The sequence below is a fragment of the Megalobrama amblycephala genome, linkage group LG16 (assembly GCF_018812025.1).
Source record: "Megalobrama amblycephala isolate DHTTF-2021 linkage group LG16, ASM1881202v1, whole genome shotgun sequence".
NCBI lineage: Eukaryota > Metazoa > Chordata > Actinopteri > Cypriniformes > Xenocyprididae > Megalobrama > Megalobrama amblycephala.
Window position 1 is genome coordinate 13,746,450 of NC_063059.1, and position 27,171 is coordinate 13,773,620.

Here is a 27,171-nt window from a genome sequence, read left to right on the forward strand (position 1 = left end):
ACAAAAATAAAAGATGTGGAAAGAATTTTCTCCTTCTTATTAAAAATTGACAAGACAAGTCATGATTATATTGTTATTTGCATAAAAAATTAAATAAGACCTTAGTCTAAACAAAATATTGCCAAACATTGCTGACTTTAGAACAATCCAAATAAGAAATGTTTGCATGGAATGTAAGCAAGCATTTTCCAATTGCACTATTTTTCAAAAAAAAAAAAATAAAAAAAATTATATATATATATATATATATATATATATATATATATATATATATATATATATATATATATATATATATATATATATATTTATTTATTTATATTTATTTATATTTATTTATTTAATTTATTTATTTATTTATTTATTTTTAATGCATATAAACTTAATAAAATAAAAACTAAAATTTCTTGTGTTGGGGCCAGTAAAAATGTTGGCAGGACAAATACAAAAATCTTAACTCCAGAAAACCGACTTTTTGAGCCCTACCTACTTTTTCTTTTTAGATGCATTGAAATTTCAATTTACAGTCTCGCTTAGTGAGGATTGGAATATTGCACAAATCACTCTACAGGTTCAATAATAATGAACTGAATAGTAAAAAGCCACAATAAACTCAGGAAGCCACTTGACAGACCTGCCATCAGGTCATAATGGCAAAAGCGTACCATCTTCTCTTGGGCTGTGACTATTTTACAGGTAACAAGCCTCCAGTCAAACCAGTGGCTCAAGAATCTAACAGCTAAGATCATATCAGCAGTGGGTGGTGGTGCAATAACCTTTAAACAAGAAATGAGGCGCCATTTCGGACATTGCTTCCTTCCTGTCCAGCTTTTACTGCCTAGTTATGACTTCAGCCATCTAGGTTTAGAGGTTCAACTGTCATTTTACACACAATACAATCGATTAGCTCACATTAGACCAAAACTACAGTGACAAAGTCATTTTTCAACCAAGTTTTTAGCAGCACAATTACCTGGATCAAGTCTATTCAAACATTCATCAAGACTAATCTTATTGCACCTTAATCTGCATCATTAAATTGTAAAGAAAAACAGACAAAAAGCACCTGAGGCTATATACATATTTACAACCCCTTAGTTGCTGAGAGTGGTTAGTCAGGCCATTTAACTACTGTATAACATGTTTTTGACCGATAGATGTGTTGACGATGTCCCTCATGGGCGTGGGGTGTTTTCCAGATCTGCAGTGAAAGGCAAATCGGTTTTTGTTAGTGGAAAATTTAGTTGCTTAAGTAGGAATTACAACATCCTCTTCCTTTTCTTGTTCTGCAATTAAAATCCAAAATGCAGGTTTGTTTAAACACAGGGCTCTGTATTGTGTCATACTGTGTTTGCTCTATAATTTGAAATTAGTTGTAAAATGCCACAACCTTTGCATGCTAATTATAGGCTGCTTTGGGATTTTACACTCAAACAGGAATAAAATCAATGAGACTTTGGGTGTTGGACAGCTCTGTTGACCTGGTAAACATAACAACAATTTTGGGTAGAAAACACCAAGGTAAGTAAAGTCGAAAAACAGAACTACTGCAGCCAGACAGAGGAGAGCGTGGGAATGTCAGTGTAATTGTTTTTGCTGCTTTTTCTCAATGGTTATGAGAGAAAAAATTAGGGGTCATGAACACAGAAAGGAGAGACCTATGTACTTGGTAATTGAGGGGTTTGTTTGCAAGGTTTGGGAACTAAAACATTTAAAAGGTAATACATGAAATAATCCATCAAACAGACCTTTTACCTATGGAAGCTTGTTTCCGCCACAGAAAAAAGGATAATTGTGACTTTTTATCTCACAATTCTGACTTTTTTCTCACAACTGCAAGTTATAAATTCAGAATTGTGTGATATAAAGATGCAATTGCGTGTTATAAAGTCAGAATCGTGTGATATAATGTCAGAATTGCACGTTTATATCTCACAATTCTGACTTTATAACTCGGAATTGCATGATAATGTGAGATATAAACACAATTATGAGAAAAAAATTAAATTCTTCAGTTCTGACTTTATATCTCGCAGTTCTGACTTTATAACTCGCAATTGCGAGTTTATATCAGAAAAAGGACAGAAGTGTGAGATGTAAACTCGCAATTGAAAGAAAAAAAGTCAGAATTGTGCAATAAAGTGTCACAATAACCTTTATTTTTATTCAGTGGCGGAAACAAGCTTTCATATTTATCTAAAATGCTTAATGAATCTAAAAAGTTATATTTCATCAATGTCCAATTTTTCTCCCAATGTCTAAACTGTCAACCTAAAAGTGCTTTATAATGGTAACTGCTTTGAACTGTTGATGGACATGTCAAAGGTTAAAGAGCACCCTTGAGCTGGACACTTAACCTGTACTGCCCCTCAAAAAAATAAGAATGGATTCCCAGCCCATCAAATCCATTATTAGCAAAGCAGGTTGGGCAATATTCACAACTGAATTCAGAATGCCTTTTAAATTGCAATTTAAATTGATTTTGAACTGAGGTAGCAAACAGGATGCAGAATTGAATTTAAACATAAGGAAGTAAAATATATTAACTGTATAACTGTAATAACTATAAAAACAACGTCTGAATGCTGGCATGACCAACCTTGTTTGACAGTGTTTGAAAAAGTGTTTTTAAAGGTTTACAAACCTTAGACAGACAAAATGCACAACAGACGAATGGATGGGCAGATAGATAGTTTTTAGCCAGCATCATCCTTTAGGTTTACAGAATATCCTTTAACCCTACACACTAACACTCAACAAAATTGAAAGGAAGACCATTTTTCAGTTCTGAATTTTTCACAGCCCTGTAGTGTAGCAGTATTCGCACCAGTTCACAAAACAAATGTGCGTTTCATTTTCTCAACCACCTTGAATTTCTATTAAGTCAGTTGTTCCACTCTGTGACTCTGATTCTCTGCACTCCACAACCAGCAGTGTATGATTAATTTGTAATGGAAACATTTGCACACTTGAATCACCTACTGCCCCAGACTAACTGGTGTAGTCCAACACATAAACATTGATGATTTACAAGAATGGTTGGCAGATTAATTGTCTTGTACTGAGAACTTCAAGTATGCTCTTAAAACCCATCCCAGCCTAGTCTTTTTTTGACGAATGGGAACACACTAGTAATTATAAGTCGCCGTGTATAAATCAAGGTCCTTTTAGATAGCCGTGCACTCGCTGGGAGAACTAGAGATAGCTCGGCCATAACTGTGAATTGTCTAAAGATTTGTAAATCTTAAGTCTGAGGTTAGATAATGAGAAGCTGCTTTCTAGCAGTTATTAGAAGACAGTGACACAATTATTTAGATACATGCTTTTAAAGGGGTGGTGAGGCTTGAGAAGTATGCAAGGAAATTAGAGGTCCACGTGGAAAACATGAATTCGTTACGACATTCTTAGGAACATTTTTTAGCTCTATGTCACTGTAGGTTACCGGCCACTAATGCTTTAATGAAAGTGCTACATTTGTGATATACTATCTTTCAATTTGTTCACGTCTCTCACAGCCAGTGTTGATAATATGCAATGTTAAAGAAAACAACACGAAAACATTTTAACTGACATAAAAATATATAACTGAGAAAAACTGAAATGAAGCTAAAATACATTTCATGTCTCCAAAAGTACCTAATAGTAATTCTGGCTGGATTGCACAACCCTAAACTGTTCTGTGTGGACTTTAAGGCATTAGGGTATTATAAACTTTAACAGTAAAGCAGCTTTAAAAATCATAGTGAAAAGGGCTATAACTTGCCTTGACTTTACAATAATGCTAGACTGTGCTGAGAAATTATACCAGTTAGCACATTAACCTTTGGAAGCCCTAAAAATACTAGGTAAAACTTTATATTGATAGTCCACTTTAGACATTCTACTAACTATAAGTAACTTTGCAACTATATGTCAACTAGCAGTCATTAGAGTATTAGTAGACTGTCTTAAAGGGATAGTTCATGCAAAAATTTAAATTCTGTCATCTTTTTCTTTTCTTCTGCTGAACACAAAAGAAGATATTTTGAAAAATGTGGGTAACCATTGACTTTTGACCACTGTCCCCACTGACTTTCAGAGAATGAAAAAAAAAAATACTATGGAAGTCAATGGGGTCTATCAACTGTTTGGCAACATTCTTCAAAATATCTTGTCTTCAGCAGAAGAAAGAAATTCATACAGGTTTGGAACAACATGAGGATGAGTAAATGATGACAGCATTTTCATTTTTGGGTGAACTATCCCTTTAATATTTGCTAACATTTTATTTTGATGGTCAACTTATTCTAACCCTAACCTAACATTCTACTAATACTCTAATGAGAGTTAGTTGACATAGTTGCAAAAGTGTAACCAACTGGCTGTTGGTTGAAATATTAGAACTAAAAACATGACACACTCATGGGCATCAATCACTTCACTGAATACTTGGAAATAAATAATAATTATCTTATGATCCATCAAATCTACAAACCCGATTCCAAAAAAATTGGGACACTGTACAAATTGTGAATAAAAAAGGAATGCAATAATTTACAAATCTCATAAATTTATATTTTATTCACAATAGAATATAGATAACATATTAAATGTTGAAAGTGAGACATTTTGAAATGTCATGCCAAATATTGGCTCAGTTTGGATTTCATAAGAGCTACACATTCCAAAAAAGTTGGGACAGGTAGCAATAAGAGGCCGGAAAAGTTAAATGTACATATAAGGAACAGCTGGAGGACCAATTTGCAACTTATTAGGTCAAGTGCATAATATCATCCAAAGATTCAGAGAATCCGGAACAATCTCTGTGCGTAAGGGTCAAGGCCGGAAAACCATACTGGATGCCTGTGATCTTCGGGCCCTTAGACGGCACTGCATCACATACAGGAATGCTACTGTAATGGAAATCACAACATGGGCTCAGGAATACTTCCAGAAAACATTGTTGGTGAACACAATCCACCGTGCCATTCGCCGTTGCCGGCTAAAACTCTATAGGTCAAAAAAGAAGCCACATCTAAACATGATCCAGAAGCGCAGGCGTTTTCTCTGGGCCAAGGCTCATTTAAAATGGACTGTGGCAAAGTGGAAAACTGTTCTGTGGTCAGACAAATCAAAATTTGAAGTTCTTTTTGGAAAACTGGGATGCCATGTCATCCGGACTAAAGAGGACAAGGACAACCCAAGTTGTTATCAGCGCTCAGTTCAGAAGCCTGCATCTCTGATGGTATGGGGTTGCATGAGTGTGTGTGGCATGGGCAGCTTACACATCTGGAAAGGCACCATCAATGCTGAAAGGTATTTCTAAGTTCTAGAACAACATATGCTCCCATCCAGGTGTCGTCTCTTTCAGGGAAGACCTTGCATTTTCCAACATGACAATGCCAGACCACATACTGCATCAGTTACAACATCATGGCTGCGTAGAAGAAGGATCCGGGTACTGAAATGGTCAGCCTGCAGTCCAGATCTTTCACCCATAGAAAACATTTGGCGCATCATAAAGAGGAAGATGCGACAAAGAAGACCAAAGACAGTTGAGCAACTAGAAGCCTGTATTAGACAAGAATGGGACAACATTCCTATTCCTAAACTTGAGCAACTTGTCTCCTCAGTCCAGACTGTTATAAAAAGAAGAGGGGATGCCACACAGTGGTAAACATGGCCTTGTCCCAACTTTTTTGAGATGTGTTGATGCCATGAAATTTAAAATCAACTTATTTTTCCCTTAAAATGATACATTTTCTCAGTTTAAACATTTGATATGTCATCTATGTTGTATTCTGAATAAAATATTGAAATTTGAAACTTCCACATCATTGCATTCTGTTTTTATTCACAATTTGTACAGTGTCCCAACTTTTATGGAATCGGGTTTGTACATCATTTGAATATCACAACATCGATGTCTGTCAAAAAAATAACGTGCACAATACACAGTAGTATTTACGTGAAGCAGAGGTCCAGGGAGTCCACAGTACCGGATGTTTTGAATGAGTCATCGCTTTCTGAGAAGAGGGAGAAAATGGCGGCATCAACATGCCATCTGTCAGAGATGATAACATGCATAATACATAACGCACGTGAGTATAAATCTGTTGAATTGAGTTGGAATTAACTCAGTGAAATACTTCACACTGCACGCTAAAGAGAATAAACGCCAATCTAATTGAAAAGCTTTGCCAGGCTAGTGAACATCGTTCAACATGTGTTGGTTTTGACAGGCATTTTTTGCACCAACTATTACTGACTGTCTTTTTTTTTTCAGACTTTTGGCAATAGATGAACTGATAAATAGGTGATCTTAAGATGAGTCCCTATAGTCATCCAATGTGCATGCTGGTGTAATATGTATTATAAACTTAAGTGATTTTTATAAAATGTAGTTTGATCACTATCTTCTTAGTTGTTTAAAAGATTAAGGCAATTATCAAAGTTTGATAAAATAGTTTCATTTTTACATGATTTGTTACATTTAATTAGGCCTTAACAGATGTTGACTCATAAATAAAAAATAAAGTAACATCTAAACTAGAAAACTCAGAAAAAAACTAAAACTAAAATGAATAATAAAATAAAAACTAAATTAAAAATTCTAAACTATAATAACCCTGCTCACAACTAATTGCAAGTCAATCTGGGCTAGGGAAAAAATGCATTTACAAGATGTCAGCCACGCTTATAAGCATTCCCGAAGCTTTAAAAAACAAAATTAACATCACAATCGTTCCTTTTAGTAAGTACATTCATTTCAACACAACAAAAGCCTTTACAAGGCTTCCAAACTTTCTTAGTTTGTTTTGATTAGATATGCTGTTCATTTAGGGGGTTCCCAAACTATATACTACAATCGCTGCAGGCGCATTTAACAGTGTAATGGAAATGTCTGGGACCTCCTTGGGCCTCCATTCAAGCCCTTGTAAAAGAGTACAACAGTACATTGTTGACACATGCCTCTTAATCTGCACTCGCCCTTGTAAGTTGGCACGGCTGCCTGAGGTTTGATGAGGTTATGTTAAAGATGGGTGTTGTGTCTTGTCAGGGGAAGATGGGCTGATCTCTTCGTTCCCTGACTCACCATCCACAGCACTGGCTGCTCCATCTACAGATGTAAAAGTAAAAGGCGGCCCAGAAAAATGAATCACTTCCAGACTGAGTTAGAAAAAGGAACCAATCAGAGCTAAATAAACAAGCTTTCATTCAGTCTTCTACCAAGACAGATCTGTGTGAATATTACATTATGCAATGTAACTTACAAGCACAGTACATTACAGTTATGCTTTTAGAAACTGCTTCATTTGTAAAATGTAATGCCAGGTTTATTAGACAACTATGATAAGGAGAAATGCAGAGAAGTAAAAGTTGTAAGTGTGTGTTTGTGTAAGTGCATTGGTTTTTATACCATGTACTGTATATCGGTTTCTAACAAGCCTTATTTTTTTTACTTTCTGCTGTAAAACAAAATCTGATCTTGCTCGTCGAATTAAATGTGCATGAAGACATACTACCTGGATTAAGATGAAAGTTGTCTCAGTCAGTACTGCTATATTTGTGATGGGCTTGTCTCCATGGTGACAGTCAGCGGGTGCAAGAGTCAAACTGACTTTTTACAACCTGCACCTCAGTTTTTCCATGTTTGCCATCAAGTAAACAACCCTAATGATTTCCCTTTCAGGTTTAACAAAGCAACACACCTTAACATCAGACTACAAGTCTTCACAACATGCCACAGACATTATAATTATATAATCATGTTTGAATTGATTCATACATAGCAAATTCTTAATATTCACATTTGTTTTTGAGAAGGTACCAGAACATTCCAGAAGAGTGAAATATGAGCTGTTAATGATACTAACTGGAGCTCAGATGAAAGCGTGTTGACAAGACGCAAGGGATATGAAATCACTGCTGGCCTTTCAAGGGCTCAAGGCTAGTCGCCCCAATACCTGTATAGCAACATTACAGAGACGGAGGACTAGCATTATTTGAGCCAGCTCTCTGCAATTAAAAGAGCCAGCCTTTCACTCAAGGTTTGCTAGATTGCTAGATTAATAGAGCCGAGTTACGTGATTTATGCTCTGGCTGGAGTCTGTGTTTGACAGAACTTAAAATGCGATGACATGGCCTGTAGGTAATACTTGTTATGGTCTAGGAATGTAAGCTGTAACCTTTCCCTCATAGTTCAGACTGCCCTGAAGATATATGCATTATAGTTACGTCTTAATAGTATTAATTTTTTGTTTTCATCTTTCCCATTTAAGTATCATTTTATACTGCCCATCTATATGAAAAGCTGTGCATTATTTGTTTTCTTTGAAACACATAACCTGTGATTTTCAGCCGAGATAGTCCAAGAGATTCATAGAAAAAAACACATTCCGACATGTTCAGCCATGAAAGAGTTTTTTGAATAGACTATTAAAACGGCTTTTAAAATCACATCGGTGTCTGACAAACAACTGTATGTGCTATAATTGGAGTTGTTTTGCTCAACGGTCAACCATTGCTGATTACGCAAGCAGTACAGGAGGACAAGAGAGAATTCTTAACCTACATACATGTAAAAGTGAAAATACAGTTTAAAGAGATTTTGAAAGGGCCATTTTAGTTCCACCCATGAGAGGATCTTACAAAGTACTTTTTTTAGTGCTTTCAACAAGTACTAACACACAGGACAGGAGTTCAAAAGTCCCCAGAGGAGTTCACAGAGGTTGTTGTCCATGTCACTCTATCCTGATAAATCCGACCCCTTCAAAGGATTCGGACATTCTAAACATAGTTGAGGAATTCCCCCTGATTTATTATAATGAATGGGATGCCAGACTCATTCTATAAAAAGTTTTTATAAACCTATGTTCTTAAAACTTATTATAAAAATTATTACTTATATAAAATATTATAACTTATGTGTGTGTGTGTGTGTGTGTGTGTGTGTGCGTATTTTTGTGACATATCAGGACACAGATTTGTATAATGACATGGGTATTACATAGGTATTACAAGGAGAGGGTGACTTATGAGGGCTTATAAATCATACAGAAAGAGTTTTTTTGAGAAAGTAAAAATGTGCACAGTTTCCTGTGATGGGTAGGTTTAGGGTTAGGGGTAGTGTAGGGCGATAGAAAATACGGTTTGTACAGTATAAAAACCATTACGCCTATGGAATTCACAAAAACAAACCTGTGTGTGTGTGTGTGTGTGTGTGTGTGTGTGTGTGCGCAAGACTACACTAAACATACTGATTGTCATAACAGAGTTTGTCTGCCCCCCTCTGGTTAATTTAAGAGAATGCATGGAATTTAAACCATCTAAATGAGCAAATAGGCTTCTTGTAGTGCACTATGAAGGAAAAACATATACAATTTATCATAAAGTATATTGTGAGACTATCTGAACTCAAGAGGTTACTCTGATGGTGCACTATTGTTCAAAAGTTTGGGGTCAGCAAGATTTTTTAATGTTTTTGAAAGAAGTCTCTTATACTCACCAAGGCTGCATTTATTTGTTCAAAAATACAGTAAAAACAGCAATATTGTGAAATATTATTACAATTTATTTAAACGTAATAATTCTCATCACAGTTGTGCTGCTTAATATTTTGATGGAAACTGTGATACTTTAGGATTCTTTGAATAGAAAGTTCAAAAGAACATCAGTTAATTAATATATATATTTTTTTTTTAATGTAAAAGGTATTTACTGTCACTTTTGATCAATTTAATGCACTCTCATTCCTCACTAAATAAAAGTACTAATTTCTTTCAATAAAAAAATCTGACATTTGGTTTACACTTTGATAAATAGACAGCAATAAACAAAAACAGCTCCGCTCAACACAATTTTCACATCTATGCACAAAGGCTCAGGGGAAAATAAATGATTAAATCTCAAAGGTGATCACGTCCTCATTCCAATTAACTGTCAACATATCCTCAGAGAACGAACAGAACCTGCCCCAGATTTACAGTCTACCCCCACTCTGCTAGTTAAACGAGAGCTTGTCCAAAGTGCAACATTCTAGAAGGATGCCATGGCTATCTGTGGTTTATTCTATCACCTTGAACTCTTCAAGTTTAAATAGACATGCAATTGCTTTTTATAAGCACTTGGTCAGAAGTTGGTGGTTCAGTACAAGATATGTGCAAGTGTCAACCATACTTGAGTGTCTACCTCCAGCCAACTGTACCAAAACTGTACCAGTGATGGCGTTTCATTTATGAACAAATTTATATTTTAAGTGAACAATTCAGCACTTACCCCTTCACTGAACAAGTCACTGGTTATGTTGCCCACACTACATGATTTTACAGTCATCAACAGTTATTGGAGACTCCACACAAAAGCCCAAAATTCGATGCAATTCGGTGTACAATGTGCACAGCGTAGGAGACTGACAGGGGAGAGACGAAGTCGCTATTTTTGTTTTGTTTTTGCACACAAAAAGTATTCTCGTCGCTTCATTACATTAAAGGGATAGTTCACCCAAAAATGAAAATTTGATGTTTATCTGCTTACCCCCAGTGCATCCAAGATGTAGGTGTCTTTGTTTCTTCAGTAGAACACAAATTATGACTTTTAACTCCAACCGTTGCCGTCTGTCAGTCAAATAATGCTAGTGGATGGGAACTTCTACTATAAGAGTAAATAAAACTTGCTTAGACAAGTCCAAATTAAACCCTGCAGCTCGTGACGACACACTGATGTCCTAAGACACGAAACAATCGGTTTGTGTGAGAAACCGAACAGTATTTAAATCATTTTTTACCTCTAATACACCACTATGTCCAACGGCATTCATCACTCGATTCGTTTGGTCTGATCGCGCTCTGACAGCGGCAGTGATGTCTAGCACTCATTGAAGTATATGCGCGAGACATCACTGCCGCTGTCAGAGCGCGATCAGACCAAACGAATCGAGTGCTGAACGCAGTTGGACATAGTGGTGTATTAGAGGTAAAAAATGATTTAAATACTGTTCGGTTTCTCACACAAACCGATCGTTTCGTGTCTTAAGACATCAACGTGTCGTCACGAGCTGCAAGGTTTAATTTGTATTTGTCTGTCGTGTTTTATTTACTCTTATATTCCAAGTTCCCGCTGACTGGCATTATACCACTGACAGACGGCAGCGGTTGCAGTTAAAAATCATCATTTGTGTTCTACTGAAGAAACAAAGACACCTATCTTGGATGCGCTGGGGGTAAGCAGATAAACATCAAATTTTCATTTTTGGGTGAACTATCCCTTTAAGGTTGAACTACTGTAGTTACGTTGACTATTTTAGCGATGTCTTTACTACTTTTCTGTGCCTTGAAAAGTGCAATGATGTTGCTGCCTATGTGTGGTTCAGAAACCCTTGGATTTCATCAAAAATATCTCAGAGCCCGTCCATACAGAGACGCGTTTAGCTGTATACGCAAAAATTTGTATCGTATAGGCGTTTTGTCCAGACGATTTTGGGAGGCTGAAACCGCTATTTTTTGAAACTGGGTTCCAGAGTGGATAAATCTGAAAACGTCACCCTTGCGTTTTCATCTCTACAGCCAATCCGTATATTATGTGAAACAATGATGCTATCACTCCACGTCTCGACCCTAGTCAGACATCGTTACGTCACGTAACAGCAACAACAACAACAACAGCAATAGAGGACTATATGGTTGTGTTCGTGCCGCAGAAGCTACTGAGCCTATTAGCTTTACTAAAGTAAAGCTTTATTTCTAAGCTTTACTAAAGTTTGTATACAGCGCGTATGCTCCAAGTCTTATTCCACGTTTTTAGTGCATCTCTGTGGTAGCGTTGCACGATATACCGGTACTAGAAAGGTATCGCCATACCCTACTTTTATAAACGGTCCGGTTCTTCATTTTATTAGTACCGGTACTTTGAGAGCCAGCTGTATTTCCTAAAGTGTGACAGCAGGGGGCAGTGTGCGTGCAGCGCGCTGCTTCTAAAGCACATTGAGTGCGTCTTTAAATATATGGCATTAATTTTGCTTACATTGCCGACAGCCAGGGCAAGTCCACGGACACCACAAAGCCCGTCTGCAAAAGATGTTACAAAATAACGCAAGCGAAGCGAGTCAAAAGCATCTTGCGACAAACATCCCGATTTGTACAAAGAATTTAAAGAGCGACAGGTTAGTGTGATACCAGCATTATGTTTATACTCTCAAATATTAAATGAGTGTTATTTATTTATTTTACTTGTGCAAGCAGAACGAGGTGTATTATTGAGTCTTTAATAAGTGATATCTGGTTGCAAAAATAAAATTATTTTAAAAATATGTGAAAGGTATATACAGTTATTTGAATTTATACTTTAATAATATTGCTCTAAGTATTTACAGTAATCTAATTTTTACAATAATCTTACTGTCAAAAACGTATAAAAAAACAGCAAAAAGCATAACAGCAAATAATTTACAATTTTATTGAGCATGAAAATGATAAAAATTAAAAATTATATTAAATCTAACTCTAACTTTATGGCAATGAAGCTCAAATCCAGAATTATCAGCCTGCACACTGGTGAAGAAAGAAGTTCTGTCATATGTGTTATTTATTTACTTTTCCTGCTGTTTTAGGTTTTTGTCGTAGTATCGTTTAAGTATCGGTATCATGATATTTAAGTTATGTATCGTATCGAAGTCAAAATTTTGCACTAACACTACTCTTTTGCACTAACACTACTCTGTGGCAGAATTACAGCATCACATACTGATCTGGCATGTATACTACATTGTCGGTTTCAGTGGTTTTGTGTGTACGCACATATTTATTGAGACGGGGGGATCAGATAGGGAAAGGGCGGGGGGGGGGGGAATCAGATAGGGAAAGCTCTGGTTTCATGTGGACGTGGCCTTAGTTTGTGTTCCGAAGATGAACGAAGGTCTTACGGGTGTGGAACAACATGAGGGTGAGTAATAAATGACAGAAATTTCATTTTTAGATGAACTAACCCTTTAAGCCTACTTTCCACTATTTCTATCATTCTCGCATGCCATACAACTAAAGCATTTCACCCTCTAGTGGCAGTCACTTGGAACTTTCAAATTGGTGGTGAAGCAGCCATTACTCTCCATATTTGTAGTTCTCACATTGCGCTCATCATACCTTTGATTAAAATAAATCACATTTGGTTGGATTGTTGTATTCCGTTTAGCCGCAAAAGTTTTCACCGTACTCAAAGCTTAAATTGGTTCAACATACGCCACACAGCTCCCATACTACTCTGTTAATAAATGACTTTTGTTTGTGGTTTGTTGTCAGAGAGAAAGGGAACGAAAGTAAACAACCTAAATGAAATGAATTGTTCATGCACAAACTAAACGAACACATCTTACATGAACACTTGTTCAATTCATCTTGTGAGTTGGTCTAAAGCCCTGGATACACTGCACGATTTTAGCAATCCTATAAGATAATTACTTTATCACATTGTGCGACATGAATCACACTTTGGCAGTTGTAGATTTTATGTGTGCTGAAAATATAAAGGAAGCGGCGAAAGAAGAAGGGAAAAGAGCTTGTGGTAAGCAGTTTTAAGTTTTAGCGCCATGCCACGTTGATTTCATGTCACATTTTAATTGGCAAACACACTGTGCGTTGATCAGGCTGAATTTCTGACACTGTCAGAAAATGAACGTAGGCTATCTTTGGTCACAAGAACGGGAAAACGGCTGTCTTTGAACCTCTCTCACTGTACGACATAGGACCACCAATTACAAGCACGATCCCAGAAATCACCACGATTGTTTACGATGGCAAACTTTTGTCTGGAACAACCAAAAATCGTGCAATGTATCCCAGGCTTAAAGGGTTAGTTCACCCAAAACTGAAAAATAATATAATTTATTACACATGCCGTTCCAAACCATAAGACCTTCGTTAATCTTCGGAACACAAATTAAGATATTTTTGTTGAAATCCGATGGCTCGGCTTTATGAAGCGACGAGAATATTTTTGGTGCGCCAAAAAAACAAAATAATGACTTATATAGGGATGGCCAATTTCAAAACACTGCTTCAGCAAGCTTCGGAGCATTATGAATCAGCGTATCGAATCATGATTCGGAACGCGTGTCAAACCGCCAAACTGCTGAAATCACGTGACTTTGGCGCTCCGAACTGCTGATTCAACACAAAAGATTCATAACACTCCGAAGCTTCCTGAAGCAGTGTTTTGAAATCGGCCATCACTATACAAGTCATTACTTTGTTTTTTTGGTGCACCAAAAATGTTCTCGTCACTTTATAATATTAATATTGAACCATTGTACTCACATGAACCGATTTAAATATGTTTTTAGTACATTAATGGATCTTGAGAGGGGAAATGGCATTGCTCCCTATGCAGGCCTCACAGAGCCATCAGATTTCAACAAAAATATCTTAATTTGTGTTCCTAAGATGAATGAAGGTCTTACAGGTGTGGAACGGCATGAGGGTGAGTAATTAATGACATTATTTTAATTTTTGGGTGAAGTACCCCTTTAATTAAGAAATTAAGAGAGAGAGATGGCAGAAGAATTATGAATGTTAAAAACTTTATTATTACCCCTGACGGAAGCATTCTAAAATATTTAGAATGTATAGACCCCTTAATCGCCTACATCACTGTGACTTCACCGCTCTAGCCGGAGGCAAAACATAAATAAGAACTAATAGCGGGCGCGCTAAAAGTTTGAGGTTTTGACTTTAAAATGTCGTCTTGTTGTGTTTTTGGTTGACAGAATAGAAGGAACAGGACTTTTGGTTCAAAACTAAAGTTTTACCAGATCCCGGCTGACATTCCTTCACAGAAATAAAAAAGATAATTGTGGTTGAAAGCAATACGGCGTACATATATATATATATATATATATATATATATATATATATATATATATATATATATATATATATATATATATATATATATATACAAAAAAATATATACACACACACAATGGATTAAATTTGTACTAAATTGTCAAAAGATAACAGCTTTGAATTGATTGAAAATTCAATGAACAATTCAATGACTCGCTCATTAAGTTGTCGCCACCCACTGGCAGAAAGTGGCACTGCAAACAAATCAGTGAACAAGGATTTTCCAGACATTAAAGCAGGGATGGGCAGCGTCGGTCCTGGAGTGCCTCTGTCCTGCAGAGCTTAGCTCCAACCCTAATCAAAAACACCAGAACAAGCGAATCAATGTATTTAGGATTACAAAGGCTACATGCAGGTGAGTGTTGTTGTTTTTGTTAAATCAGGGTTGGAGCTAAACTCTGCAGGACAGCGGCACTCCGCCCATCCCTGCATCAGAGTATCAAACTCCCTATACAACAGACAGGACTGACACAGCACAAGGGTGATTGCATGAGTTTGCGTGACAGCTTCCTGTGGCCTTGACTGGGAAGCATCCACGCCTTGTATCGCGATCGCGACGCACGAAACACCGCCCGCCTCTCACTGGCACCCCCAAACGCAGGCTGTGATTGGGCAGTGCAAATGTCTCAACTCCCCTCGTCCACCGAGCACCGGTTGAGCACATTCTGTCACTTGCGCTAGCGTTAAATGGAGGAACGTCCCTGCGAAGGGGCAATCGGAGTATATATCAGTCATGGAGCAGAGAACGAGCCTGATCGATCGAACATATCGGTAAACAATGATCAGAACCACAGTCAGTTCCAGAACGAGAAAACGCAGACGAAGAAAACAGGTTGGTAACCAAAAACGCTCATTGTTTTCCCCTCTGACAAGCTTCAAATACATGTCGTGGTATGTTTGTTTACAGTAATTCAGCTTGAGTAAAGTCAAACGCGGAGCATGTTTTGCTGACGGTACTGTTTTAAATAGTTATACCCATGATTAGCCGCAAAGCTAGCTAGCGTGAAGGGACATTGACCTTGTGCACCGGTCTTTCAGCACGCATTACACATTTCCCTGACTTATAATTCATTCGCAAACATACCTCTCAGTTTGGGCCGTTTTAAGGGGGATGCGTCCATCAGAGACCAAGAATAGCATGTTAGCTCTACCCCGTTGCTGCCACAGCAACATGAACCGGCTCCTGTGGAATGTTCCTGCTCTTAGCTTAAGCTTGTTCTGTTATTTCCTGTCCGCCATGATGGACGGCCAAATCTCACAAACTTCACCGCTGCCCATTTTCTCGTACAAAACGGAATATTTTGGTGATACAAATCCGACAGCTCTGTTAGCTTTTGTAGTCAGAGTCGGTATTAATGGTGTCTGAGGGGTGTATGTTTGGCCAGCTTAGCTCGAAGCGCGGCCTATTGCTCTTTGACAGTCATGTGAGTGGGCCTGGCAGGCAGTGACTGGGCTCGCGCTCTCCGCTGATTCGAACTCGACACCAAGTGGCCTGAATAGAACGCCTCGGAACATTCTATAACTGTTCGAATACAAACGTTCTAAAAGCGTAAACAGAGGCAAATCCCATACGTAAACTTTTATAAAATGCACGCGTTGGTTTGCATATTTACAGTATCTATTGATTAAAATAATTAAATTTCTGTTGTTTTTATATTAAAGTGCATTTTCTGACCCTGTTTACCCTGTCCTGTGTGTGCAACGTCTGAAGAAGCTCATGGCGCCTCGCGACGAAGGCTGCCAACTCTTAAAGAACTCTCACATGTTCGATTTCAATCCAAAAGTGGCACACAGCTTTAATGTGTACATTTCGACCTATAACTGTGAGCATGTGTGTTCAAATGCACCGCAGGCGTAGCTGGGTTAACTTTTGATATCAAGCCACTACGGTTCTGCTGGCTATTGTGCCATGTAAAAAGGTCTCAGGAGTACACCGCTGCACAAAGCCAAAACTGTTTGTATTTGATGCATAGAGTATGTTTTGTTGCCCCTCTTGAAATATATCGTTGCAGTTGTCACTTCACAGAATCGTTATAATGTATAAACAATCACAGCTACCTGCGGCTAATCATTCAGGCTGCCCACTTAGCATGCTAAGCTAGCTGATGACTTGGCCGGTTTGTTGACCGAATACGCACAGATAGTCAAGACTTAAATCTAAACAGAGTAAAATATGTCTCTGAAACAAACATAACTAAACAATTTTGTAAATTATATCATGGAGTTTAAACGTTGCTGACTGCCATGTTTGGATTAAGTATCCCACCTCAACTAATGTGACTTTACCACACAAATGAGAGCTCACGTCAGGCATCAAATTTGTTAAAGGAATTTCAGGTGTATTCAGCTCAGTGTTTTTCGTTAATTTCGGCACTTTTAGACATGTCCATCAATGCTGGGGAACTACCCAAATATGACTGAGTACTCCATTTTGACACGTCATACCTCCGGTTAAAAATAGGGCGATGTTAGACTTGAGCCGGCCGATGAAAGCACACTTGCATGGGTTACTCTCTTCACGCCTCATATTTTCAGACGCAAAGGACAGAGGTCGTGTAGACCCGTTTTAGAGCTAAAACCGTTGATTTGGGTGTTGCATTGTCCTGCTGACGTGTTGGTTCAAATGTTTACATGTACTGTACAAAGACAGATTTTCTCCTGTGTGAATTAATTTTAATCTGTATACAAGTTTGCCAGAATGGTATTGTTACTAATGCCAGTCTTCGGTTCCCCTGAGGGCATTCCTTGAGCTGCCATAAATAGTTTCCATAAAAATCATGAACTCAAGCAGACCTTGTTATACACTGGCCTGATAAAGAACATCTATTTTTTGATTCCAAGGACCTACATATATGATGATCCTGTTGCAAAGGACCCCCTTGTATACAGACCTATTTATTCTGTTTGAAAATAGTAAGCAGTCAGTGAAATAACTTATATTGTACATTTTCATGTTATATATACTTTAGTTTCAATTCATTCAAATGTATTTATATAGCGCTTAGAAATTCAAAAGATTCTATTTCAAATAAAATATTGCTCTTTTGAACTTAAATGTTTAGTAGCACAACTGTTTTCAAAATTAAGAAATGTTTCTTGAGCACCAAATCATCATATTAGAATGATTTCTGAACAATCATGTGACTAAAGACTGGAGTAATGATGCTGAAAATTCAGCTTTACCATCACGGGAATAAATTACATCTTATAAAACAGTTTTTTATTAAATTTGTTGTAATGTTTCACAATTACTTTGCTGTATTTTTGATCAAAGGAATGCAGCCTTGGTGAAAGAGACTTGAAAACATTAAAGTAGCCTATTATCAACCCCAAATGGTATGTGTGTGTGTTGTATAAATGGTTTATCAGGACACAAATGTGTTTGACATGGTTATTACAACGTAAACATGGTTTATGAGCACACTTCTTGTGTCCTCGTAAAGCAAACGACTTAAACAAACTAAACTTTTTTAATAAAAAAACAAAAAAGTTTTCTGTGATGGGTAGGGTTAGTGTAGTAGGGGATAGAATATACAGTTTGTATAATATAAAACCCATTATGCCTATGGAGAATCCCTGTAAACCACATATTCAAGTGTGTGCGTGTTTTGAAAAATGTTAATTTTCTGCAGACCCAGTTTGAAAACCACTGATCTCTGTATTCATTTTATTGGCAACAGTTTAATTTTATAAACTAGCTCTGGTCAGATGTGGAATATAAGGCTATCAAATCACAAATATTCCAGCACTTGAGTCATTTTAAACTGGCTTTAATAGGAAGTACACTGAATAACCTGCATGGTTGTTCAGTGTGAGTTCCAGGAGTGAGCTTGTCATTTGCCTGACCCTGGCTTGGTTCCACTGAACATACCTAGTCTAAATATTCCTTGATCTTGTGCAAACATTGATTAGACTTGACCTGTTCTCTTACTGGAACTTGAGATCTGATATGGATATTTGCCAAAAATGGTTGGTTCTGTAGATCAATTGATGCAGATTTGCGGTTTCCATTCCACTTATTTAATGCTTTTCGTTTCTTCTCTGTGCAGAAAATGGCAAAATAAATGGAACTCTGAAGGAGGGAGAGGTGACTCCCACTTCCTTTAACCCAGACAGCTCCCTTCACCCTGCAAACGGCAATGGCGACAGACACCTGCTAGACATCAACTTGAAACAGAAGCCCACTCGACGGGCCTTCACCGCTGACTCAACTGGGGACAGAAAAAGTAGAAACACTAGCAGAAACAGAATGGACTTCAAAAATGACAAGTCCTCAGAGTTGAACACACTTGAGGGCAAAAAAGAGGCTTTGGCTTCTCTGAACGGTGTGGTGTCGCTCACCTCTGTACCACTTACAAACGGTTACCCTAGCAAACCCGGAGCTGACAATGACGGCAGTGGCTCCGAGAGTGGATACACTACTCCCAAGAAGCGCCGGGCCCAGAGGAATGGCAAAGCTGGGGACAATGTGACTGCTTCTGCCCAGGGAAAAGCCATGCAGCAGGGCGGAAAACAAGACCACGGACCTTTGGCACCGGAGTCGGCCTCTGGCTCTCAGGTAGAGAGTGGTAGAGCCGGTTCAAAAGCCAAGGATCCACCTGCCTCCGCCACCCCACCTCCTCTGCCGGTGGCTGAACTTCAGCGCAAGAACTTGGACAGCAAAGCGGCTGGCAAACGGTTTGAGGATCGCTCCAGCAAGGTTAAGGTGGCTACCTCCACCAAAGAGGACTCATGGACCTTGTTCAAGCCTCCGCCTGTCTTTCCTGTGGACAATAGTAGCGCTAAGATTGTGCCTAAGATCAGTTATGCAAGCAAAGTGAAGGAGAACCTCAATAAGACTGCCCAAGCTGGCGGAGAGGCTCTCACTCCTGCTCCCCAGGTGCCTGGGAGACCACCACAGGTCCCTATGTCTGCGGTGAAGACCATCACCTCGGCTAGCTTTACCAACGGTCCCCTGCTAGGGGAAGGGAATGGTTGTCCCTTGCCCGGCCCCCATTTCAGCTCCGGTCCTCTGCTGGCGACCCCAGCTGTTGCCGCTGAGAATGTAGCATCTCCCCCTGGTAGCGGCACTACGGCCATCGGAAGTTCCACCACCTCTGTGGCTGAGCCTAGGAAGCCCAGCCTGTTCGTTTACCCCATCACCCCCTCCAATATGCAACTCTCACTCCCTAGCGGCCGCCAAGCCGATCCCCCTGCTGCTGCGACAAATCAGAAGTCTCTGGGGGACATTTTTCAGAATCAGTGGGGCTTGTCCTTTATCAACGAGCCTAGCGCCGGACCAGAGGGCGTGGCGTGCTGCTCAAACGGAAAGGACTTGCCAGTAGAGGTGAGCTTTCAGGGAGGCTGTCCTGCTACAGTGGCCACTCAGACCTCCAGTACCTCTCAGAGACCGGATCAACCACCCTTTCCCAAGGCTCACGAGCCAGATAAACGGACTAACGCTCGAGGTGTGAGCGGCGGTGCCACGGCAGCAAGTGGGGTTGTACTCGAGACCCCTGTCTTTAGCTTGGATGCCCAGAGAGATGAGACTGGGGTTCATGGTGCAATAGTGTTTTGTTCTTCCTCTAAGGACATTTGTGCTGAGCTGCCTCCCACCTCCCCAGCTGCACCCAAGGTGGCTTTGGCCAAGGACCAGGGCCATACTAAGGGCTTTGACAGGAGGTCTAGTTGGGGATCATTTGATCTAAAAGCTGCTGTAATTTATCACACTAAAGGTAAAACACTTTTTTTTTTTTATCTTTAATTACCTTTTCTCTTGATAAAGTAATGTGAGATTACTCTTAATTTTTCTGTAATTAAATTATTTTTTTCAGATTATACTTGCATTAAATACTGTATAGACTGTAGAAAAATTCTATATAAAACAATAGTGGACTTTACATTTAAAATGTATTGTCTAGTGATAAAATGTTTTTAGTGTAACCTTCTCCCTTTAAATACTTGGGTCAGTTCAAGAAAAATTTATGCAATTTTATATTATTTATTTGAAAGAATTAGAAGAGCAGTTTCATGTCTATCGTTGTATTGTTCAACTGGCTGAGGTTAGTATAGGATTTAGAAAGTAAGAAGTAATGCAATACTTTTTAGTAATTAGTACAGTAATCTAATTACACTGTTGAATATGTAGTTAATGGCAAGTAATTACTTTTTTAGAGTAACTCGCCCATCTCTGATTATGAATATATACTAGAGATGGAACAGTATAATAAATGTTTTATTAAATGTCTGATAACCAATATGTAGAACAGATTTTCAATTTTTATTTCTGATCATTAGACTAAAATGTCATTGTCACAATTGTATTTTCATCTGTTTTTGGTTGTCTGATTGGTAAAGTCAGGATGAATTTTCATTTCATGCTATCCATTTTGTAAATGCATGTCATAGATCTTATTGAGAACATGAATAGTTTTCTTTTTTTTAATTTGATCCCGTGATTTTTAATCAAAATGTCATAACTCAATCTTCCAGTGAAGCGACAAACTTCTCTCTGGTGTTGTTTGTTGGGATTCTCCAATCATTTGGTCTGCTTAAACCTTTCTTAGAATCGACTGCAAGCTTGCGTTCAGATCCACCTCCCACCTCTCAAAATTCAACCAATAACAGATCGATGGATCCCATCCTACTATTTTGTTTGTTTGTTTGACTTGGATGGTTCTTCGCAACTTTAAAGGGTTAGTTCACCCAAAAATGAAAATTCTGTTATTAATTACTCACCCTCGTGTCATTCTAAACCTATAAGACCTTCATTTTATCTTTGGAACACAAATTAAGATATTTTTGATGAAATCTGATGGCTCAGTGAGGCGTCTATTGCCAGCAATGTCACTGAACCTCTCAAGATCCAGAAAGGTACTAAAGACATATTCAAAACAGTTCATGTGACTACAGTGGTTCTACCTTAATATTATAAAGCGATAAGAATACTTTTTGTGCACCAAAAAAACAAAATAATGATTTTTCAACAATATCTAGTGATGGGCGGTTTCAAAACACTGCTTCGAAGCTTTACGAATCTTTTGTTTCAAATCAGTGGTTCGGAGCGCCTAAGTCACATGATTTCAGTAAACGAGGCTTTGTTTATGTGATCCGAACCACTGATTCAAAACAAAAGATTCGTAAAGCTCTGAAGCAATGTTTTGAAATCGCCCATCATTAGATATTGTTGAAAAGTCATTATTTTGTTTTTTTTGGTGCACAAAAAGTATACTTGTCGCTTTATAATATTAAGATAGAACCACTGAACCCACATGAACTGTTTTAAATATGTCTTTAGTACCTTTCTGGATATTGAGGTTCAGTGACATTGCTGGCAATAGAGGCCTCACTGAGCCATCGGAATTCATCAAAAATATCCTAATTTGTGTTCCGAAGATGAACAAAGGTCTTACAGGTGTAGAATGACATGAGGGTGAGTAATTAATGACAGAATTTCCATTTTTGGGTGAACTAACCCTTTAAAATGGAAAAGAAAGTTGCGTAATTATCCAACAGTACATTCAGTAAGTTTATTTTGAGGTACATGCCTTTAGAGACCCTTTGATTGGTGCCATTATGGTTGACCAAACTTTAAAAGAAAAAAAAACAAAACAAAGAAAACTGATTAAATATTTAAAGTGGGCTTCGTGTCAGTTAGTGTCCTGCAGATAAATTGGTTTAGGCTAGGTCTTAAGAGTATGTTAGTTAACCTTCTCAAATTAGAATGTTACTCTTGCACACAAAATTATACCATGGGACTGAAAAAAAAATATATATACATATATAAATAGTATTTCTGTGTGGTTATATAAAGCAACAAAATAGCAGTATTTTGAAGCTTTCCTGTTAGTGTAAGTTGAAACAGCTCAGTCCTTGAGTTCTTTCAAGTCAAATAAAAATGATCTATTTTTACACTTAACTTTTATCTTTGTCTTTGCAGAAATGGAATATATTTTGAATTTGCAAAAACAAGGTAAGCTTTCATTTACCTTTCGTTTGTTGACACATTTATAGACAACTCAGCATGCGATTAAACCCTTAAATGATTCAGCATTTAAATATTGCAACCCAATGCCCAATCTGCTCACAACCTTCCCATATCGTTTTGCTTGTGGTTTTTAGAGTTCCAAACTCTCACCTTTCTCGCTTTCCCGTAGATCCAAATCGAGTAGTCCTCTACAGTGAGTCGTGGGACGGACCTGCTCAGTGAGGCTGTGTCTGGACACTATATCTCAGATGAACACTGCTGCAAAAAGATGTGCTTGAGGAACATGGCTGCTGCCTCTGAACATCCCGAATCAGAACTAATCCAATCTCAAGATGGTTTAGAAAGGACCTTGTTACCCGTTAACAGTCAAGGCTGAGCACAGAGGAACAGAGTGCGCTTGAGAAAACGGGTTAGCTGGTTTTAGAATATTAGAATGGAAGAACGGGAGCTGTGGAACTCAACTCTAATGCGGTCTAGCGGATATGTTGCCGAAGACAATTGAAATGAACACTCACGATAACCCCGTCATGACATTTGGTTGGGCGGAAGCTTCTCATTTAAGTACTCGTGGACCTAAAGAGAGCATCCTGGAGAAAAGCATGTCACCATGTGTCCCCTCTTGAATTCAAATAATCATGTAGACTTAAAGTGGTCACATTGAATTTATTTGGGCACAAAACCGAAGAGTGTCGCTCTCCAGTGAAATAACATACTGTGGCCAGAGGAACTACATGGCTTTTTTTTTTCTTTTCTTTTCTTTTCTTTTTTTTTTTTTTTTTTTTTTTTTTGAGATTCAGGGGAATCGAGCTCCATATATGTGTGGGGGGCAGTTAGTTCAAGCCTTTGGGATTAAATAATTGTCTTAATTTAATTTCTGGACATGATTGGGTCAGTCCTGTTAGTGACGCGTCTCCATTTCTTTTGTTTGTTTGTTTGTTTTTTTCCTTTCTTCTTTTCCTTTTCTTTGAAATACTTAAAAACTCCAAGGGCAGGTTATGAGGTACACTCAGTTTGGGAAACCGTACGCCCTATAGTGTGCATGTGCAGTATGCTGCTCTGTGCGTCCTCTTTTGGAAGAGTTCAAAGTGCTATCGTTTAATAGTCTTATTGTCGTCTCTTCACGCTTCTGTCACCTGACAAGCCGTTCGAGTCTCTTGCTCATTGTGTGAGAGTGTGTAAACAGAGGACAGAGATCACGCTATACTCTTTTCTCTTGAGTGTTTTATGTTTTTAATTTTTTAAGTAGCAGTTAGAACCCACAACTAATTGATAAGATGTGCCACACCACACAGTTGCTTTAGCTTTAATGCTAATAAGGTACATTACGGATATTTTAGTTTTGGTTTAGTTCTTTAGAGCTGCTCTTGGAAATAGAGAGCAGTCGCTGGCAAACGATATGGACTTTTTATTTTTGCTTGAGAGACTAGAAGCCCCTAGCTTTTTTATCGAGCACCACAATCAATGCTTTTTATTTCTGTTGTTTTAATTCGTTCCTGATTTTCCATGCTTGTTGGTTAAGTTTGCTAATGCACATATGAGCCTCATCAATAGAACCGCTGTTGACAGGAATTCTGCCGTTGTGTAAATGTTTCTCTTTCTAATGTCAGAAAATGCATTCTAAACTTAAAGTCTATCCTCTGCTTTATCATTTCACAGATTAATTGATTTATACATAAGAATCAGTAGCACTTTATGTATTATGTTCTTGAATTGTATTTCCTTAAACATTGACATATCAGTACATATTTGAATTCTAGTAATTAATCATAGGCTACTAACTTTAACCTCTACCTAAGGACTGTCGGTCCACAATCTCAAAAGAAATGTATACGAAACAAAAAAAACAAAAAAAAAAAAAAAAAGTGAAAAAGGAAAGAAAATAAAAAGACACTCAGGTAGAATTAGGGCAGTGTTCTTCTATCTAACAAAACAAAAACAAAAAAAAAATGCACCAACAGTGTTATTGCCAAAAATGAAAAGAACGTCCCATGTTTGTACCAGCTGGTTTTTTGTTTTTGTTGTTTTTTGTTTTTAATTGTAACTTTTTGAGGAGTTTAATTTGACTGAAAGCCAATGCTTGCGTCTTTACAGGTATCATTTGGCATCCATGTTTTCTGTACATGACCATGAAACACTGCCAGGTGAAAAGATTTAAGTACACATGGAAGAAGTTAACCACACTACGTATCTGTATGTCTTTCCTTTGCAAGAGTTTTCAGGTTTTAAATGCAGCACGTAAGGGTTTCCAATGTGGTCAGTCTTCTTCACGAAACGTGGGATGTTTTGCAATAGTTCTTAATCCGTTTCTGTTCTTGAGGTATCTGAAGCCTGTTCGGTGTCTTAGTTCAAAAGATACTGGGGGGAAAAAACTCGAAACAGATGTAAGGTTGTTAAATTCTGCTTCATCTTCTCTAATTCCGTTTGGATTCCACTTAAAAGCTTTGTGCAATGTAGAGAAATCCTGCGATTGATAATTAGCTTGTTTTTTGGCTTTTTAGATGCACATCTCTTCATTGCTTCACTTGAGTTTTATTGTAGTTATCTAAATTTTGTCTTTAAACAGCTCACATAGAGCATTTTTCTTTTTCTTCCTTTTTTTTATATATATATCCAAGGGATTTGCTTAAGGAGTTACTGATGTAAGCATAATTTATAACCATCTGTTATTACATTAAGTTAATTATGAAATACCTCTGTGAACATGTATTGTCCCGGTATCCCTGTTTTCCCATTAAAGGGATTGTTTGCATAAAAATGAAGATTCTGTCATCATTTACTCAACCTTATGTTGTTCCAAACCTGAAAGAGTGGAAGTCAATGGGGCCATGTGCTGTTTTGGACCGCATTGACTTTCGTTATACAGACAAAAACAGTTTAAATGGGTTTGGAACACCCTGAGGGTGAGTAAATAATGGCATGATTCTCATTTTTGGTTGAACTGTTCCCTTAACTCAGTTACATCTTTGTAAATGCTGTCAGCAAAATGAACTGAACCTGGTCTTTGTTTTAAAAACTCAAATCCAGGGGTCAAATGCACATATAGAGGTTCTATGCACAGAATGCAAACAGAACGAAGATTATATTTTGGGGGGTTGCACATTAGCTTAATTTCCTCAATTTAAATAAGCACTTACTACCCCACAAATTATATAATTGCAATATAAATTATTTACATAAATCTTAAATAGCTCCCCTTAGTGTTTTAAGCAATGAGAGCACGTATGGATGGAAAAGAGGTACAGTGATCCTTAAGTGGTGCGTTTGATTGCGAAATCTGTACCGAGAAAATGCGTCTTTGTTGGCATATTCAAATTTCATGTGTTTTCTTGATGTATGAATGATTCTTGTCTTGTCCTGACAACTCAACTCATGCGTGTGGATGCATATGTGTGTTCGTGTGCAAGCATGTGTAATTGTCTACATTCATGCGCTCAATTATATGCAAAGTTAATATTGCGAACTTTTCAAGTTCAGGGTGCCTGTGTTAAGCGATATATTAAACGGAATCACATCAGAACATGAAAAACTCTTGCTTTTCTTTTGCCCCCGTCCCCACACCCCCATTACCCCCAACAATCTTCAGTTGTGCCATGTTTTGACTGTTAAAAGTTTGAATTAATATGTCATTTTTATGTTGCCCTCTCTGAATTTCCTAGTGGTCATGAAGAGGGGGTTACATTTTGTCTCAAGAATCTTTGTCACTGCTAATAAACTTGTTGAAAAAGATCTTGTTCTCTTAGCCTTCTTTTGAATTAGTCTACTGTGTGATTTGACTTCAATGTTTTTTCCTTCTAAAAGGAGTATTCCAGTTCAAGTTAAGCTTAAAGGGTTAGTTCACCCAAAAATTAAAATAATGTCATTTATTACGGGTGTGGAACAACATGAGGGTGAGTAAGACCTTCATTAATCTTCAGAACGCAAATAACGATATTTTTGTCGAAATCCGATGGCTCAGAGAGGCCTGCATAGGCAGCAATGACATTTCCTCTCTCAAGATCCAATAAGTACTAAAAACATTTTTAAATCAGTTCATGCGAGTACAGTGGTTCAATATTAATATTATAAAGCGGCGAGAATATTTTTGGTGCGCCAAAAAAACAAAATAACTACTTATATAGTGATGGCCGAAGCTTCAGAGCGCCAAGGTCACGTGATTTCAGCAGTTTGGCGGTTTGAAACGCGATCCGAATCATGATTCGACACAAAAGATTCATAACGCTCCGAAGCTTCCTGAAGCAGTGTTTTGAAATCGGCCATCACTATATAAGTCTTTATTTTGTTTTTATGGCGCACCAAAAATATTCTTGTCGCTTTATAATATTAATATTGAAC

General features: G+C 37.8%; 1 protein-coding gene and 1 long non-coding RNA gene across 3 annotated transcripts; one reads left to right on the forward strand and one right to left on the reverse strand.

Moving 5' to 3' along the window:
• Nucleotides 1-417: 417 nt before the first annotated feature.
• LOC125248306 lies at nucleotides 418-17,389 on the reverse strand. Of its 2 annotated transcripts, none has more exons than XR_007180283.1 (3): nucleotides 17,319-17,389; nucleotides 5,948-7,099; nucleotides 418-1,201 (listed from the first exon to the last, which is right to left on the reverse strand). It is a non-coding gene; the product is annotated as an uncharacterized LOC125248306 (long non-coding RNA). The 2 variants fall into 2 exon arrangements; XR_007180282.1 differs by lacking the exon at nucleotides 17,319-17,389 and adding an exon at nucleotides 15,958-16,264.
• On the forward strand, nucleotides 15,132-26,565 carry nufip2 (nuclear FMR1 interacting protein 2). The gene is made up of 4 exons (XM_048160026.1): nucleotides 15,132-15,705; nucleotides 18,923-20,587; nucleotides 22,792-22,824; nucleotides 23,009-26,565. Exons 1-4 carry the CDS (start codon nucleotides 15,561-15,563, stop codon nucleotides 23,059-23,061), a joined length of 1,896 nt encoding a protein of 631 aa, XP_048015983.1. The 5' UTR covers nucleotides 15,132-15,560; the 3' UTR covers nucleotides 23,062-26,565.
• Nucleotides 26,566-27,171: the final 606 nt, after the last annotated feature.

Excerpts from the sequence above, each read along its gene's own strand:
- nufip2 (XM_048160026.1), top strand. The coding sequence starts at position 15,561 with ATGGAGGAACGTCCCTGCGAAGGGGCAATCGGAGTATATATCAGTCAT. Across the intron at positions 15,706-18,922 it reads AACGCAGACGAAGAAAACAG|AAAATGGCAAAATAAATGGA; the intron begins GTTGGTAACCAA and ends TTCTCTGTGCAG. Across the intron at positions 20,588-22,791 it reads TGTAATTTATCACACTAAAG|AAATGGAATATATTTTGAAT; the intron begins GTAAAACACTTT and ends TTGTCTTTGCAG.